Here is a 13,570-nt window from a genome sequence, read left to right as displayed (position 1 = left end):
TGATTTTTGAAAATGTCTGCCTATTCCTTTAGTAAGGATTAAGGAGGAGAAAAGTGAAGACAGTGCTTTCCTTGCTAGCTGTTGTCTCTGAGTGGTGGCATTTGGTAGGAATGTGTGCTTGGGCTGGAATAATTCTCCTGCCACAGGGAGAATTGTTGAGGCTGCTGTGAAGCTTCTCTTCGTGAGAAGAAATCTAATTTTATTTCAGATGTAGAAATTAAAGAGGTTTTGTGCCCTCAGCATTGCCTGTTATGGCAGCAATATGGGAATGGCAGATGTTGACGACAAAGCAGGCTGTGTTGCACAAATCTGGGAAGGTTGGTTTTTCCAGTTCCATACTCGACTTTCATCATAATGGGGTTTCATTTCTGATTAGGAATTGTTTGTTTGTTTGTTTTTTAAAAACTCAGTGTGTCCATCTCTTCACCCCCATTGCTAGCACAGGCTGTAGCTGCTAATCCCAGGCTGAAGGCTGGGTTAATTCTGGCTGCTGGTGTTCATCTGAAGGGCAGGCTGCACTCGGCACCTCTGCAGCAGCCCAGGGTGACCAGTGCATGCACGGCTGGCAGCCAGCCCTGCAGCAGCCCAGGGTGACCAGTGCATGCACGGCTGGCAGCCAGCCCTGCAGCAGCCCAGGGTGACCAATGCATGCACGGCTGGCAGCCAGCCCTGCAGCAGCCCAGGGTGACCAATGCATGCACGGCTGGCAGCCAGCCCTGCAGCAGCCCAGGGTGACCAGTGCATGCACGGCTGGCAGCCAGCCCTGCAGCAGCCCAGGTGACCAATGCATGCACGGCTGGCAGCCAGCCCTGCAGCAGCCCAGGTGACCAATGCATGCACGGCTGGCAGCCAGCCCTGCAGCAGCCCAGGTGACCAATGCATGCACGGCTGGCAGCCAGCCCTGCAGCAGCCCAGGGTGACCAGTGCATGCACGGCTGGCAGCCAGCCCTGCAGCAGCCCAGGTGACCAATGCATGCACGGCTGGCAGCCAGCCCTGCAGCAGCCCAGGTGACCAATGCATGCACGGCTGGCAGCCCCTGCAGGGTGGCTCTGCCCACCGGGGCTGGGCAATCCACTGTCTTCACTTTAAATGCACTGAGGGTAAGGGAATCATTGCAGCTCTTGCCTCCTGAGTGCTTTGCACTCTGCCTGCCTCTTCCAAGAGTTTGTTCGAAGGAATTGTGTGTGCTCGGCGTCCCCAGATACTGAACTGCAGATAATTTGTAATCTGCCAAATTTGTGACATGCTGAGGAGCAGCACTGACTGGGATGAGAGCAGATCAGGCTTGGACTGCAAGTTCAGTGTCATAGTCTGAGACGAGTTTGGAGTGGTTAAGGAGCACTTCTAGTCATTCTTTGTGCCTGCAAAAATATTTATGTGGCTGAGTAGACGGGAATGGAATGAGGGGGCTGATCTTGGCTAAGTTTCCTTGCTTTTGTGGATTTTTTTTCTCCACTTTGTAGGCTTCCCACTGTCTGTTTACTTGGTTAGTTTTAAAGGAGACTGGAAGTGTAAGTCCAGAAATGAAGGCTTGAAGTGGGAATGTGTTTGTGTGTGTTCAGAAAGGAGTGAGAAGACAGAATGCTGCTTCCAGTTGGAAATACCCTAGAAGATTTTAACTTCGCATCAGCTCTCAGTTGTGCTCCACGCTCTAGTTATAATGATAAAACAAAACGCATATTTGACCTGTGCTTTTTGAATTTCAGCTTCAGAAATGAAAATTGGATTATAAGGCAAAAAATTTGGATGTCTAAAATGACAATAGGAATGCAATATAATACATATTATGAAATATATGGGTACTATTTCAGTAGTGATCTTTCAAGTATTGCTACAGTGTTTGCTAAAAAGCTAGGGATGAATTTGAGCTCATAGATTTGAAAGGTTAAAAGTATATGTTATTTTTGTGCTAGCTGATAAAAGCAGATGGTGGATGGTATATGAAATGTTAATTAAGGAACAAGTGGGATGGACTGTGGAAATAAAAATGCCAAAAGATGAAGTTGCCTGTTTAAGTAAGGGTATGTTAAAATCCAAATGTTTTGTGGAGATGGGTCTGTTACTGTTGGCAGAGCACATCTAAAAGTATAATTCTTTCATTTATTGTGCTCCTGCTTTCTCCTTTTATTCCTCTGTACTGTGCCTACTATGTACTTGTCCTCTACAAGGACCAACCAGTATTTGGGTCTTATATCATACTAAAAAAATTTAGATTATTTGGTGTGAAGAAATTTCTTTTTAAACTGCATTTCCTTACCTTTTGGTCAATGAGATATAAAATGTTTGTAGTTACAGGTGTTAAAAAGTCCACCAAACTTAAACAGCTAAGCAGTTAAAAAGAATTGTTAAAACTGCTTGAGCTCCAGAGAAAATGTGATTTACTCCTGCTCAGAGAAACTTTGGCTGGTGTGAAGCAGCTCAGCTCGGCTCCCTGATCAGCTGCAAGGGGAGGCTGTGGAGTGCAGGCTGTGTCTGGGTGGGGATGGCAGTGGGGACTGCAGCAGCTGCTTCCCGTGGGCTCTGCTGCAGAGCTCTTCACACAGTGCACTCCTATTTATCGCAGTTTATCACCTGAAATTGCTTTATTAGTGTACAAAGGTAGAAAACAGATTGGAATGTTATTGCTTAAGGAGGAGCTTATTCAAAATTTCCAGAAATTCATCATTCAAATAAAGGAAGGTAATAATATGGGCATTTCTCTGAGCCGAATCAATGATTTGTAGAAAATATTTTAATCCCATGAACATTCTCTGGCCTTTTTTTTGGCGTTCCATTCCAAAGGTAAATGGTGGGCATTAACCCCTGCCGTGGTTGCCGCTTTGATCCCAGAAGAGGTTTCAGGCACTGCCCCGGAGAAACATCCTCAGCTTGTTTCATCCTTCTCACCTTGGGGCTCCAGGTGTGACCTGTTTCAGTAGCAATGGTGAAGCAGACAGTGATTCTGTAAAATCTCGCTTCCAGTGCCTCTTCGGTGCAGAAAGCTTAGCTTGTGGGACGCTAGAAGATACCCCATGAGCTAATAAATGGGCTCTTGGTGAAGCAAGGGGCCTGAAAGAGGGATTTTCTCAGAAACTGGCTAACTCCACACCCAGAGCTGCTCCGGTGCCATGCTGATCGTAATTACAGCTGCAGCACAAAGCAGCAGTGTCAGTTTGCAAACAGAAGAGTTAATTGCCACATTGGACCTTTGAAATAGCAGATAAACAAATTTATTCTGTAAGATAAAAAGACTATTAATGTGTTCCTGCTGTGATGGTCTGCCTTATTGCCTTTCTCATTTCCTGGGGCTCTGTAATTAAAACATTAGCGTGTGGACCGTGTGGTGAGGCTGCTGTGGGGAGAGGAGATAGATGACGACCTATTTCATGATTCACTGAGATAATTCATCTTGGCCTTGCATGCTTTAAAAACCAAACAAAGTAACTGAAAAGCTGTTAGTAGTCTTGTGGATATTGGAGACACTGGCAACAGTCCTCTTTCTGTTTTAATTGTATTTGTCTCCTTGTTCAGCAGAAAGCAGCAGGTTGAGAAACATGGTACACAAAATCAGTGTTGCCAGCTCAGTCTAATTTCTCTTTTGTCCAATTTGGCACATGAACTTTTAGGATAAAGCTTACCTGTACTATAAGAAGCCTTTTAATTTCTTCAGAAATATCCATTAGAAGTAGCAAGATTTCATGGGTTTTCTTGTCCCTCCAAAGATGATGCTTGGTGCAATAGATACCTTCAAGTGAGGTCAGTTATTTCAGTTTGAATTCCTGGCTTCTTAGCTGCCTCATCATCTTCCAGGTGTTTTAATCACATTATTACCTGCCTGACCACTGGTTTCAAGCCCAGACCACATCAGACATCACTAATGTTGGCAGCACCCACCTGGTGCTCCATGCCCCAGATGAAGAGGGTTTCAGTCCAGCTGAAATCTGTTGAGATCACAATCTTCTGTTTTCTCATCCAGGCAGCTCTGCTGGATTCATTTGTAGAGTGGGAATTCTGTGAAAGCAATGATTCTGAAAATGGAGGATGTCGCCTGTGTGGAAGAAACAGAAATGGGGATGAATAGACTTGAGGCTTGGAGCAGGAGCTGAGTGCAAAAGCTGTGTCTGGATCACGGTGCTGAGGGGCAGCGTGCATGCAGAGTTCCCGGCAGCTGGGAGGTTTTCTCTGACCCATTCCTGCTGCAGTGGAAGGTTTTGGCCAGGCAGCTGCATTCCCAACCTCTGACACAGCTGCTTCTTGCACATTAAACTCCCTTTCCTGATACACTTCTCAAGATATGCTTTGCAAAAACACGCAGCCTAGAAAGTGATTTTCACAATAGTGAGCTGGACATAGAACTCGTGAAGGGCTGAGGAAAGTCTGTCTAAGAAAATAACAATAAAAATAATAACAATGGTGGTTTAAAAAGGGAAAAAAATGGAGCCGAATGGAATGACTTGCATAAATCACAGAGCCTGAACTTTACTCTTCTCCAATGTGATGGATCAAATTTAGGCTGGAAGCAAGAAAGGGGAACTAATGGCAAGTTTGCAGTGCCTTTTCAGACACTAGTGAGGAGATTCTATTGTTTGTACTGCTTTTTTGGGTGGGGACTTCCAGCTACAAGGCACTATGTCTCCCTTACCTTTCAGAGCTTTGATGTTAAATTTTTAAATGAGAAATGAGTAGTGGTCTGGAATACACGGCAAGGAGAGAACTAATTAAAGTTTGGGGCAGGGAGCTGTCTTTGGGATTAGTTTTTTGCTCTCTTTAGGGCTGGTGGAATAGTGTGAGTGGAGCTGTAGTGCTGTTGTGGCAAAGCCAGTAAAGGGGAGCCAAAGCCAGAGATGATTGCTTAAGTTACAGTTTGTTCTGTGTTGATGCCCGCGTTGCTATCCAAAGCCACAAGCGTTTTTTGCAATTTGATACTGTGCTGGTGCATATAATTCACTGGCTCTGCATGTCTGTCAGCTTTTTTTAAGGCATGAATGTCAGCACAAGGTGCATCCAAGTGAAATGGAGTTGGCCACCAGAAATAGAGTAGCAACTGTTGCTATTCGCAATCCAGGCAGTGATCTTTTCTCCACTCGGTCATTTTGGACAACAGCCCTGCTCAGGAACACTGCATCTGGTCGAGGAATGATTTGATTTTAATGGGGATCCTGTAACCACATTTTCAGAGATTTCGGGGAAACGAGATGCTAGGTTCTTGTTTGAAATGGTAAGAGCTGTGGTGATATATAATTTTTATTCATCACAGAAGGAAAGGGAGAGCCCCATCTCCCAAAGCATAACCTAACTGGCAGAATATGTGAAAAATAAGCATCTTCTTTCTAGGATGTGTGGTATCAAGATGTAAATCATCCCAGGAAGACTGCTGACACCTTAATATGGCTTCTTTCCTTGTGGACTTTACTTGCACACATCACAGTTAGTGTCTCACTCCCAGGGGCAAACTGCTGCTTTAGGTGCAGGGGCAGATGTGTAAATGCAGGGTGGTTTATCTAATACCCTCAGGACTCTGCTTTTTTTACAGTCCTACTTACACAGATGGTGTTGAAAACAGCTGCTGGAAATAACAGATGTAAGTATTTCCAGCACTGTAGTATCAAAAAGAAGGAAGCAGTAGAGATTCACTTCTGCAACAAGGGCTGTGGTTATAAATTACCTTCCCTGGAATACAGAAGCTACAGGCATGGTGTGTGCCATTTCCGTGGCTGCTGGATCCATTGTGTATTGCTCCCCTACAGGCAAAGGTTGTTATACCAAGCAGTTTTGTTGCTGGGAAGGAAAAAAAACCTGAGGTACTAAACCCACCAACCTAAAGGTATCTGGAAAAGCTTTTGTTGATTGTGTGGAGTACACAGAATTCTGTTAAGCAACAGCCTATTCCTCCTAGGAGTTTTTTTCTTGTCTCATTTAAAATGAGCCCTACAGAAATAATAGCATTAGGAAGCAGTGAGTCTGTTACTTCAGTCTTCCTACTCGTCTGCCATGTGGCAACTTTGAATACTTGGATTCACAGATCAGCCAGATTATTAACTAGGCTCCTAAGTGTCAAATTAGCTAAGAGTTTGAATTTTATTTCCTGTAGGTATTATCAACCCAAAGAATCCTAAGGAAGCACCAAAGTCCTTCAGCTTTGACTACTCTTATTGGTCCCACACATCGGTAAGTGCTTTTACAAGAAAACCTGGTTTTGTTGTTGTTTGGTTTGATTTAACATTCTCTTCTGATCATGCCACCCCTGTCAGATGTTTCTACACAGTCTTTCTCACCCACATTCAGGTTAAAAGCTTGTCACTGTATGTTGTATTTCCCTGTTTGGGTGAGAGCAGAAAGCTAAAACTACTTGTAAATATTTGAAAGATTCTTGAAAATATTTTCCAACAATGTTCTGTTCTAAATATTTTAAGGATGTGCAAATGCCACGATTAATTAATTTCTCCTCTTGGACAAGTGACAGTTGCTCGAGTTCTTACAGTTCAAGGAGATGTGTGGTCTGGGTTTCTTTTGCATATCTGGGAAAGGCAGCACAGTGATCCATATGTCCAGTAGCTGCAAAAGCAATAAATTCTCATCCAGCTCCTGTGCCCCACCCTTCTGTGAATTGCTGCTAGGCTCTCACTGACTTCCAGTAATTGTTCTCCAGCAGAACTGTGTTGTTCTGCCACCTCCTCCTCCCCTGCCTTGTTTTCTAAAAGATGTAGAAAGAAGGGATAATGCATTTCTCTAAGATTAATTTTAGTAACTTGAATGGTGAAATAACACTTCATATTTCTGAGTAAATTTGTGGTCAGTGAGACTGTTTTCACAATGAAACACTCGCCTCTCTTACTGAGTTTTTCACAGCAGCCACGAAAGTTGATTATAGCCCAGTCACAGGAACAATACGAACAGAATGCATGAAAACTAGCAGATAAGCAGCATCAAGGAACAGAAGAGGTCTGATAAAATCTTGATCCCGACGTTAGAATGTTAGCACAGCTAAATTTGTCCTGATTTCAGGAGCAGGTGATGTTAAAGTACAACATTTCAGGAAGCAAGAGAATGCTAGATTAAAAATAAGATACACCCACAAACAATGCAGTGACATTGTCGTCGTTGTTCTTCTCCATCTTGTTCTGCCTTGGGAAAAGCCTGTGTGTAAAAATGGCCTAATTTACCTCTCACCAAGGGATTGGCCTGCAAGATAAAAGTAAAATAAAAGCTAGTTACTTTTTGAAATCTTTCTCAAATGATAGGGGAAGTCTGTATTTATGCTGTTCTGGTGTCTTTCCAGCCTGAGGATCCCTGCTTTGCATCCCAGAGCCGTGTGTACAATGATATTGGGAAGGAGATGCTCCTGCACGCCTTTGAGGGCTACAACGTGTGCATCTTTGCCTATGGCCAGACTGGGGCTGGGAAATCCTACACCATGATGGGCAAGCAGGAGGAGAGCCAAGCGGGCATCATTCCCCAGGTAGGACCGAGCCCAGAAGGGGAATTTGGCTTTTATAGCTTCCTCAGACACACACTTGTATTCCATATTGCAGTAAGAGTTAACAGAGCTGAAGCTGACTGCTAGAGTTATAGTACAGAATAATGACACTGCTGAAACCTGGAGCAACTATTGAGAAACTAGACAAAATAAGGTTGAGAGTGATGTAGGATTGAGATGAATTGTCTTCCCAGTCAGGCTGTGTCTCATTAATGCGTTAGGTTAATTTTCTTCCACTGCCCTCATTCTAAAGCCGTTTCCATGACATCTCCTGATAATTACTTGTTACTTCTCACTAAAGACTCATTTCTGACTTGGCCTAATCTCTTTCCAGCTATGTGAAGAGCTGTTTGAGAAAATCAATGACAACAGCAATGAGGAAATGTCATATTCTGTAGAGGTGAGTGTGGTGAGGGATCAAAGAATGTCTGTATGCTGGACATCAAACTGAGCTTAGGTGCTGGGTTACTGTACAGTTTTTCATTACACACCAATGTTTGCTGAAATGGTTGAAGGATCTATACATGGATGCAGGGCCAGCAGCTTATGTTAGAGATGTGATGCAGGGAATTTTGACTCTTGCCTCTGCCAGTGTTTAAGCTGTTAAATGACCAGAGACACCCACCTACTGCTTTCCTGTGGCGGGCTGGGGGAATTGTTACCACTGGCACTCTGGAATGCTGTGGAGGAGACCTTCAGAAATACTGAAATGTCTGTGAAAATTCCTGTTTTCAGGTGAGTTACATGGAGATTTACTGTGAGAGAGTCAGAGACTTGTTGAACCCGAAGAACAAAGGGAATTTGCGGGTGCGAGAACATCCCCTCCTTGGACCCTACGTGGAAGATCTGTCCAAGTTAGCAGTCACATCTTACACAGACATTGCAGACCTCATGGATGCTGGGAACAAAGCCAGGTTAGTGATGGGAGCCTGTTGTATATTTTTATCACTGTTATGCATTAGCACTTTAAAAAAGCCTCTTGTAAGCGAGGAGTATTATTGAAATACGCACTGATCAATGCTGTTAAAAGCTGAAATTGCTTTGTGTGCCGAACTAGTGCTGCAGATCACTGTGTAGACATTTAAAGATTGTAATGACTTGAGGTGAAGTCTAAATAGTTATACTGGCGTTTACTTCTGCCTCTGCTGTATACTGTCACTATCCTAGTATAGAAACCTATCTGAGTAGTCTCCTCTTTCCTTAATTCAGGTGATCAGGACTAAAGCTGGCATTCCAGCTTCAGTTTCTGGCTCATTATTAGTTGTTTCCATGTCAGCTGTTGGCTCCATTTAACAATGCGTGAGACTCGCATAAATGCTGCTCAGATGTTCCTTGGTGTTTGCATGTAAGATGGACTACTGAGTACACAGATTGAGAAAGCTCTGTTTAAACAGTGATGGAGATGGCAGTAATTCAGGAGTTGAAAAGTGAAAGGGTTTGATAATGGTATTAGGTGTGGCTTGGTCTTGGTTACAGGGCAGCACATCACCTGTGCAGCCTCTTGCTCTCATTCCTCTGCAGCTGCATTCAGCCCTGCAGGTAGCTGTCCTTTTTTAAACATGCTCATATCTGTTCATATTTTAGGACTGTGGCAGCCACCAACATGAATGAAACCAGCAGCCGCTCTCATGCTGTGTTTACAATTGTCTTTACTCAGAAGAAACATGACACGGAAACTGACCTTTCCACAGAGAAGGTGTGTTACAGATAAGTGGCCCTCTGACTGTTTGTCACTGCTCTTCCCTGCAGTGACTCTAGTTCTGTCCTTGCTCGAATTCCCCAAGCACTAACGCTCCTGTTGCTGTGCTTTCTCTCCCCAGGTCAGCAAGATCAGCCTCGTGGATCTGGCTGGGAGCGAGCGAGCCGACTCCACCGGGGCCAAGGGAACGCGGTTAAAGGTGCGGGGAGCTGCTGGGGAGGGCGCGAGCAGCACCTGCAGTCTGTGCACAAATGAGTTACCACTGTGGGGAAAAGAGCTGCACACCTGAAGACTACAGAGATTCATGGTTGGACACTTTTAATTGCTATATAATACTGGTTTCTGTTTTCTCAGGAAGGAGCAAATATAAACAAGTCTCTCACAACTCTGGGCAAAGTTATTTCAGCGTTGGCTGAAGTGGTAAGTAGAGCATTTCCTTGCCTGCGACAGCCTTTGCATAGCTGGTCAGATGGAAGCAATAAAATCCATGGAGTACAGCAGGATCATTTGCTGTTCTTGGCCTTGCATTCTCAGCCCTATTAGCTGTGTGTATTTTGATAATGAGTGGAGTTGATACTATTCTGTGGGTGTCACACAGGCTGTCAACAGATGGAAGCATTGGTTTAACTGTGAAGAAGCCTTGCTGAAGAAGCCTGTGTTTATGTGGAAGACCTGTTCTCATAGCAAATTTTTAGACCTTCAGTACAGTAATTTTATTTTTATTTGAAAAAATAATTTTAGAAAACTTAACTGCAGCTTTGTTGTTAAAATTTATAGAAACACCCGTGCAATAATTTGATTCACTGGCTTTCTTTGCAATGGCAAGACTTAATAATGTCCTAAGTGAACATACATTGATCCAAGCAAAATGCTGTGGGTTTAGAAAAGTACTTTGTATTTTATTTTTGTACTCAACTACTATTAAAAAAACCCCAACCAAACAAACAAATGGTTGTTGTTCCTTTTAAAATTGAGTCAACACCTTGGACAGGTTGAATATGTTTAAGTGTTTTTTAGGTGATTTCTTTTCAGTTGAAGCAATTCTCATTAATTTGGTTTCTCAAGAAAAGGAAGTACTGTCTGACATGGGAATGATGTACAAATCTCTGTTAAGAAGCTCATCCTTCTTCTTCTTCCTTTTTCCTTAATGCTTTCAATTTAGGATAACTGCACCAGCAAGGTATGATGGTCTGAGTAGGAGTAGATGTTGGCTTCTTTGCCTAGTGGAAGGTTTGCTGCTTGGAATTGTGTTAGAACACAGAATTTAAATGTCAGGAAGATGTTCTTACACAGAAAACCCTTCCTATTTTTCATATTGTGTTGTTTCTTTGTAGAGCAAAAAGAAGAAGAAGACAGACTTTATCCCCTACAGGGATTCTGTACTAACGTGGCTTCTTCGAGAAAATCTAGGTATGGCAGATTTGTCTGTGCCAATATGGAAAGAAAGTCTCACTGAATTTCCTGACTTCTTTTAACTCACTTAAATTTATATTCAGTCTGAGGTTAAATATCTTTAGTAGCCAAATCTGAGTCCTCACAGATCCACCTTGTGCTAATGCCATAACTTTCCTGTGGTTTTTGTATGTTTCTTAGGACTGTAGAATTTGGTTGAGTTCTGTAGTTTATTGCAAACACTGATATTTGGTAGGTAGGCAGTGCCTGGAGTGTGCACTGTAGTTTCATTGAAAATCTTGCCTGTTCACTCTAGGTGGTAACTCCAGAACTGCAATGGTCGCTGCTCTCAGTCCGGCAGACATCAACTACGATGAAACTTTGAGCACTTTAAGGTACTTTCTCTTCCTCTGTTTGCTCTAAAGGCCATGCTTTGTCCTTTGAACCTTTGATTTATTGTAAGTTGAGCTTATCTGTGGGGAAGAAGACTCTACTGACAAGAGCTGTCTACAGAGGAAGCAGGGATTTATTGCCTACTTTCCTGACATGACACTGCAAGCTAAATGACTTCTGTGCTTGTCTCGCTGCATTCCTCTGTTCCATTTGGGCTGTGTATAACCATATCTGGTTCCAGATATGCTGATCGTGCAAAGCAGATTAAATGCAATGCTGTTATCAATGAGGATCCCAACGCCAAGCTGGTGCGGGAGCTGAAGGAGGAGGTGACAAGGCTCAAGGATCTCCTGCGTGCTCAAGGCCTGGGAGATATTATTGACAGTAAGTGGATTAAACTCACCTCACCATGCTGGGCTCAGCCTCTCTGGCAGAGGAGGGAGACCTGAGCCTGTGAGAGAAAGGGATTTAGAACACAGATTTTAAATATAGGTGCTGATAATTAAGTTTTGAACATGATTTTAGAAATGGCAGCCCCTTCTATCTTTAAATGACCATCTTAGGTTTGTGTGTGGAGTTGACAAGCCACCCTCAAACTCTCGAGGAAAAATACGGAGTTTGAATTTCCTATTATTGCAGAAATGCTTTGTGTAATAGAACTCACACATTCAGGAGTTGCTCTGCTGAGTTATGGAGGGTTTTTTGTCTGGCTGCTAGTAAAAGAGCTGAGATACAGAAACTCAGTTTCATACTGAGGAAAAAAGGCCTCTTTTCTTCCTCCTTAGAGGGGTAAGGTTATTAGTTGATACGTGGCTTCAGTGCCATCCTCGCTCACAAAGGAAAGCAATGGCTAATGTTAGACAGTGCCCTGAGTGACAAATCATTTGTCATCTTGAAATAACTATGCAACAGCTGCTTGTGAATAACTAATGAATCCTTTTGGGAGATTTTGAGTTAGGTTGGCAGAGCAGTGTTGTACTGATTTGCTTTGCCAGCAACCTCTTAAAGCACTAGAACACACTTGTGCCCAATTTCCTTGTCCTCATTCCAAACAAGACAAATTAACTGAATTTTTAGCTGCTACGTTCTTCTGTAATATGAACGGCGATTTAATTCCTAGTGAAGGAAATGCCCATAAAAGCACAGAATGTATTCCAGTGGATTAAAAGCTGCTTTGACTTTAAAAAATAGGAATGTTGCACCAGTTTCTGATTTTTCAGATCTTTTTGTCGGGGAAGCAGAAGTCCTGACTTAGTCACAGACTACTAAAGACATGTGACACATATTTATCTCTTTGTTTGCTTGTTTTCAAGAGAATGGGGCCAGAAGACAATGAAATACAAGTGTTCTCATGCTTGTTACAGTCCCTGGGTTTTGGTTCTAAGTCCAAACTGAAAAAACGTGTTACTGAAAACTGTGTTTGGTTTCTTTAAACGTCAAGTAGTACTCTCTTCCCTTCCTATGTCACTAGTGAACCTTCAGTTTTGATCCTTCTTGTATTTTCCCTCCTGCTTCCTTTCAGTTGATCCAATGGGAGATGAATACTCTGGAAGTGGAGTCAAATGTGTGTATTGTGTGGTTCTCTTTTTAACCTGCTTTCTCTGGGTCAGCTTTTAACAGAGCTTTGCATGCCAGCATTTCTCACAGGGAAATCCCAGACAGAACACTCACTGGAATGCAGTGCAGGTTCATGAAAACCAGCCTCACCAGCACTTCTTAGGTTGAGTCCACAACCAAAAAAAAGTGCAAAGTTCAAAGTGCAGCATATGTTCATTGTTCCTTTCTGGCAGAATACAGAAAGGAGAGTGGTAGCTCTCCAGTGTGTTTACATGACAGCGCACGGTTTAGGTTTGAACCAGAAAATCTTTCCTTCAAATCTTTTCCCAGTTACTCAGGTCCTGCTCACGTAGCTTCCTGGCATTTTAGCAGCTCTTTTCTACTTTGAAGTATTTGTTTTAAATGTTTCAGTTGATGAACTCAAGATGAAGTATTACCAGTTCCTCCTGGACACCGCAGTGTATTTTGTATAGTCCTTAAAAAAAAAGAAGCCAGACATCTTATACTGATGAAGGTCTCTTTTTTGAGGTTAGATATACTTGGTTGCAGTTGATGAACTTAACAGGGCTAAAACCAGTCAGGCAAAGAGCCTTTTATTTCTTTTGGTGTTTGCTTCTAAGAAAGGGGAATATTTGTAGTCCATTGCGAGGGAAACATACTCCATGTAAATTTTAGGTTGGTAGACTTTTAAAACTCTTTCAGTCAGTCTTTTTGACCCTCACTCAATATCAGCTGAAAGAGATCTGTCTGAAATTTCCTAAAATTGAAGCTACTGGTGGTGTAAAGACTCATCTGGCCTGTCTGACATTCTGATGCTGCTTCCAGCGTGTGCACATGTCATGGTGTGAGAGCTGCGGCTGCAGGAGCAGCGTGCATGGTCCTGAGGGTTCTGGTTCTCTGTGCTCACAGCCACTGTGGAGCTCCTGCAAGTGCCACTTCCTTTCTCTTCAGGAGTGCATGGCCTTTGAGACTCCATCCCTGCTCTGTCATGCCTGCTTTCCTCATCCTGGCGGCATTCCCTTCCCTTAACCTGCTTTTCTTCTGTGAAACTCCCAGCCCCGCCTCCTGGATT

General features: G+C 43.2%; 1 protein-coding gene across 18 annotated transcripts in view; it reads left to right on the top strand.

The window, feature by feature from the left end:
• Positions 1–13,570, top strand: part of KIF1B (kinesin family member 1B) — a 78,965-nt gene that overhangs the window by 13,229 nt on the left and 52,166 nt on the right. For 7 of the 18 annotated variants that reach the window (XM_066203159.1, XM_066203167.1, XM_066203166.1 and 4 more), the window contains exons 3-14: positions 6,072–6,148; positions 7,260–7,439; positions 7,792–7,857; positions 8,193–8,371; positions 9,042–9,153; positions 9,278–9,355; positions 9,511–9,576; positions 10,319–10,336; positions 10,491–10,566; positions 10,865–10,943; positions 11,183–11,325; positions 12,464–12,505. In XM_066203159.1, coding sequence (XP_066059256.1) covers positions 6,072–6,148; positions 7,260–7,439; positions 7,792–7,857; positions 8,193–8,371; positions 9,042–9,153; positions 9,278–9,355; positions 9,511–9,576; positions 10,319–10,336; positions 10,491–10,566; positions 10,865–10,943; positions 11,183–11,325; positions 12,464–12,505 — 1,116 coding nt within the window. The remainder of the gene's footprint in view (positions 1–6,071; positions 6,149–7,259; positions 7,440–7,791; positions 7,858–8,192; positions 8,372–9,041; positions 9,154–9,277; positions 9,356–9,510; positions 9,577–10,318; positions 10,337–10,490; positions 10,567–10,864; positions 10,944–11,182; positions 11,326–12,463; positions 12,506–13,570) is intronic. The other 11 variants (XM_066203164.1, XM_066203170.1, XM_066203169.1 and 8 more) reach the window with 3 other exon arrangements.

Source organism: Chamaea fasciata, unplaced genomic scaffold, assembly GCF_029207755.1.
Source record: "Chamaea fasciata isolate MVZ Bird 193981 ecotype frontalis unplaced genomic scaffold, bChaFas1.0.hap1 SCAF_23, whole genome shotgun sequence".
Taxonomy (NCBI): Eukaryota; Metazoa; Chordata; class Aves; order Passeriformes; family Sylviidae; genus Chamaea; species Chamaea fasciata.
The sequence above is the reverse complement of the archived record's forward strand: the minus strand, read 5'-3'. Positions and strand labels throughout refer to the sequence as shown.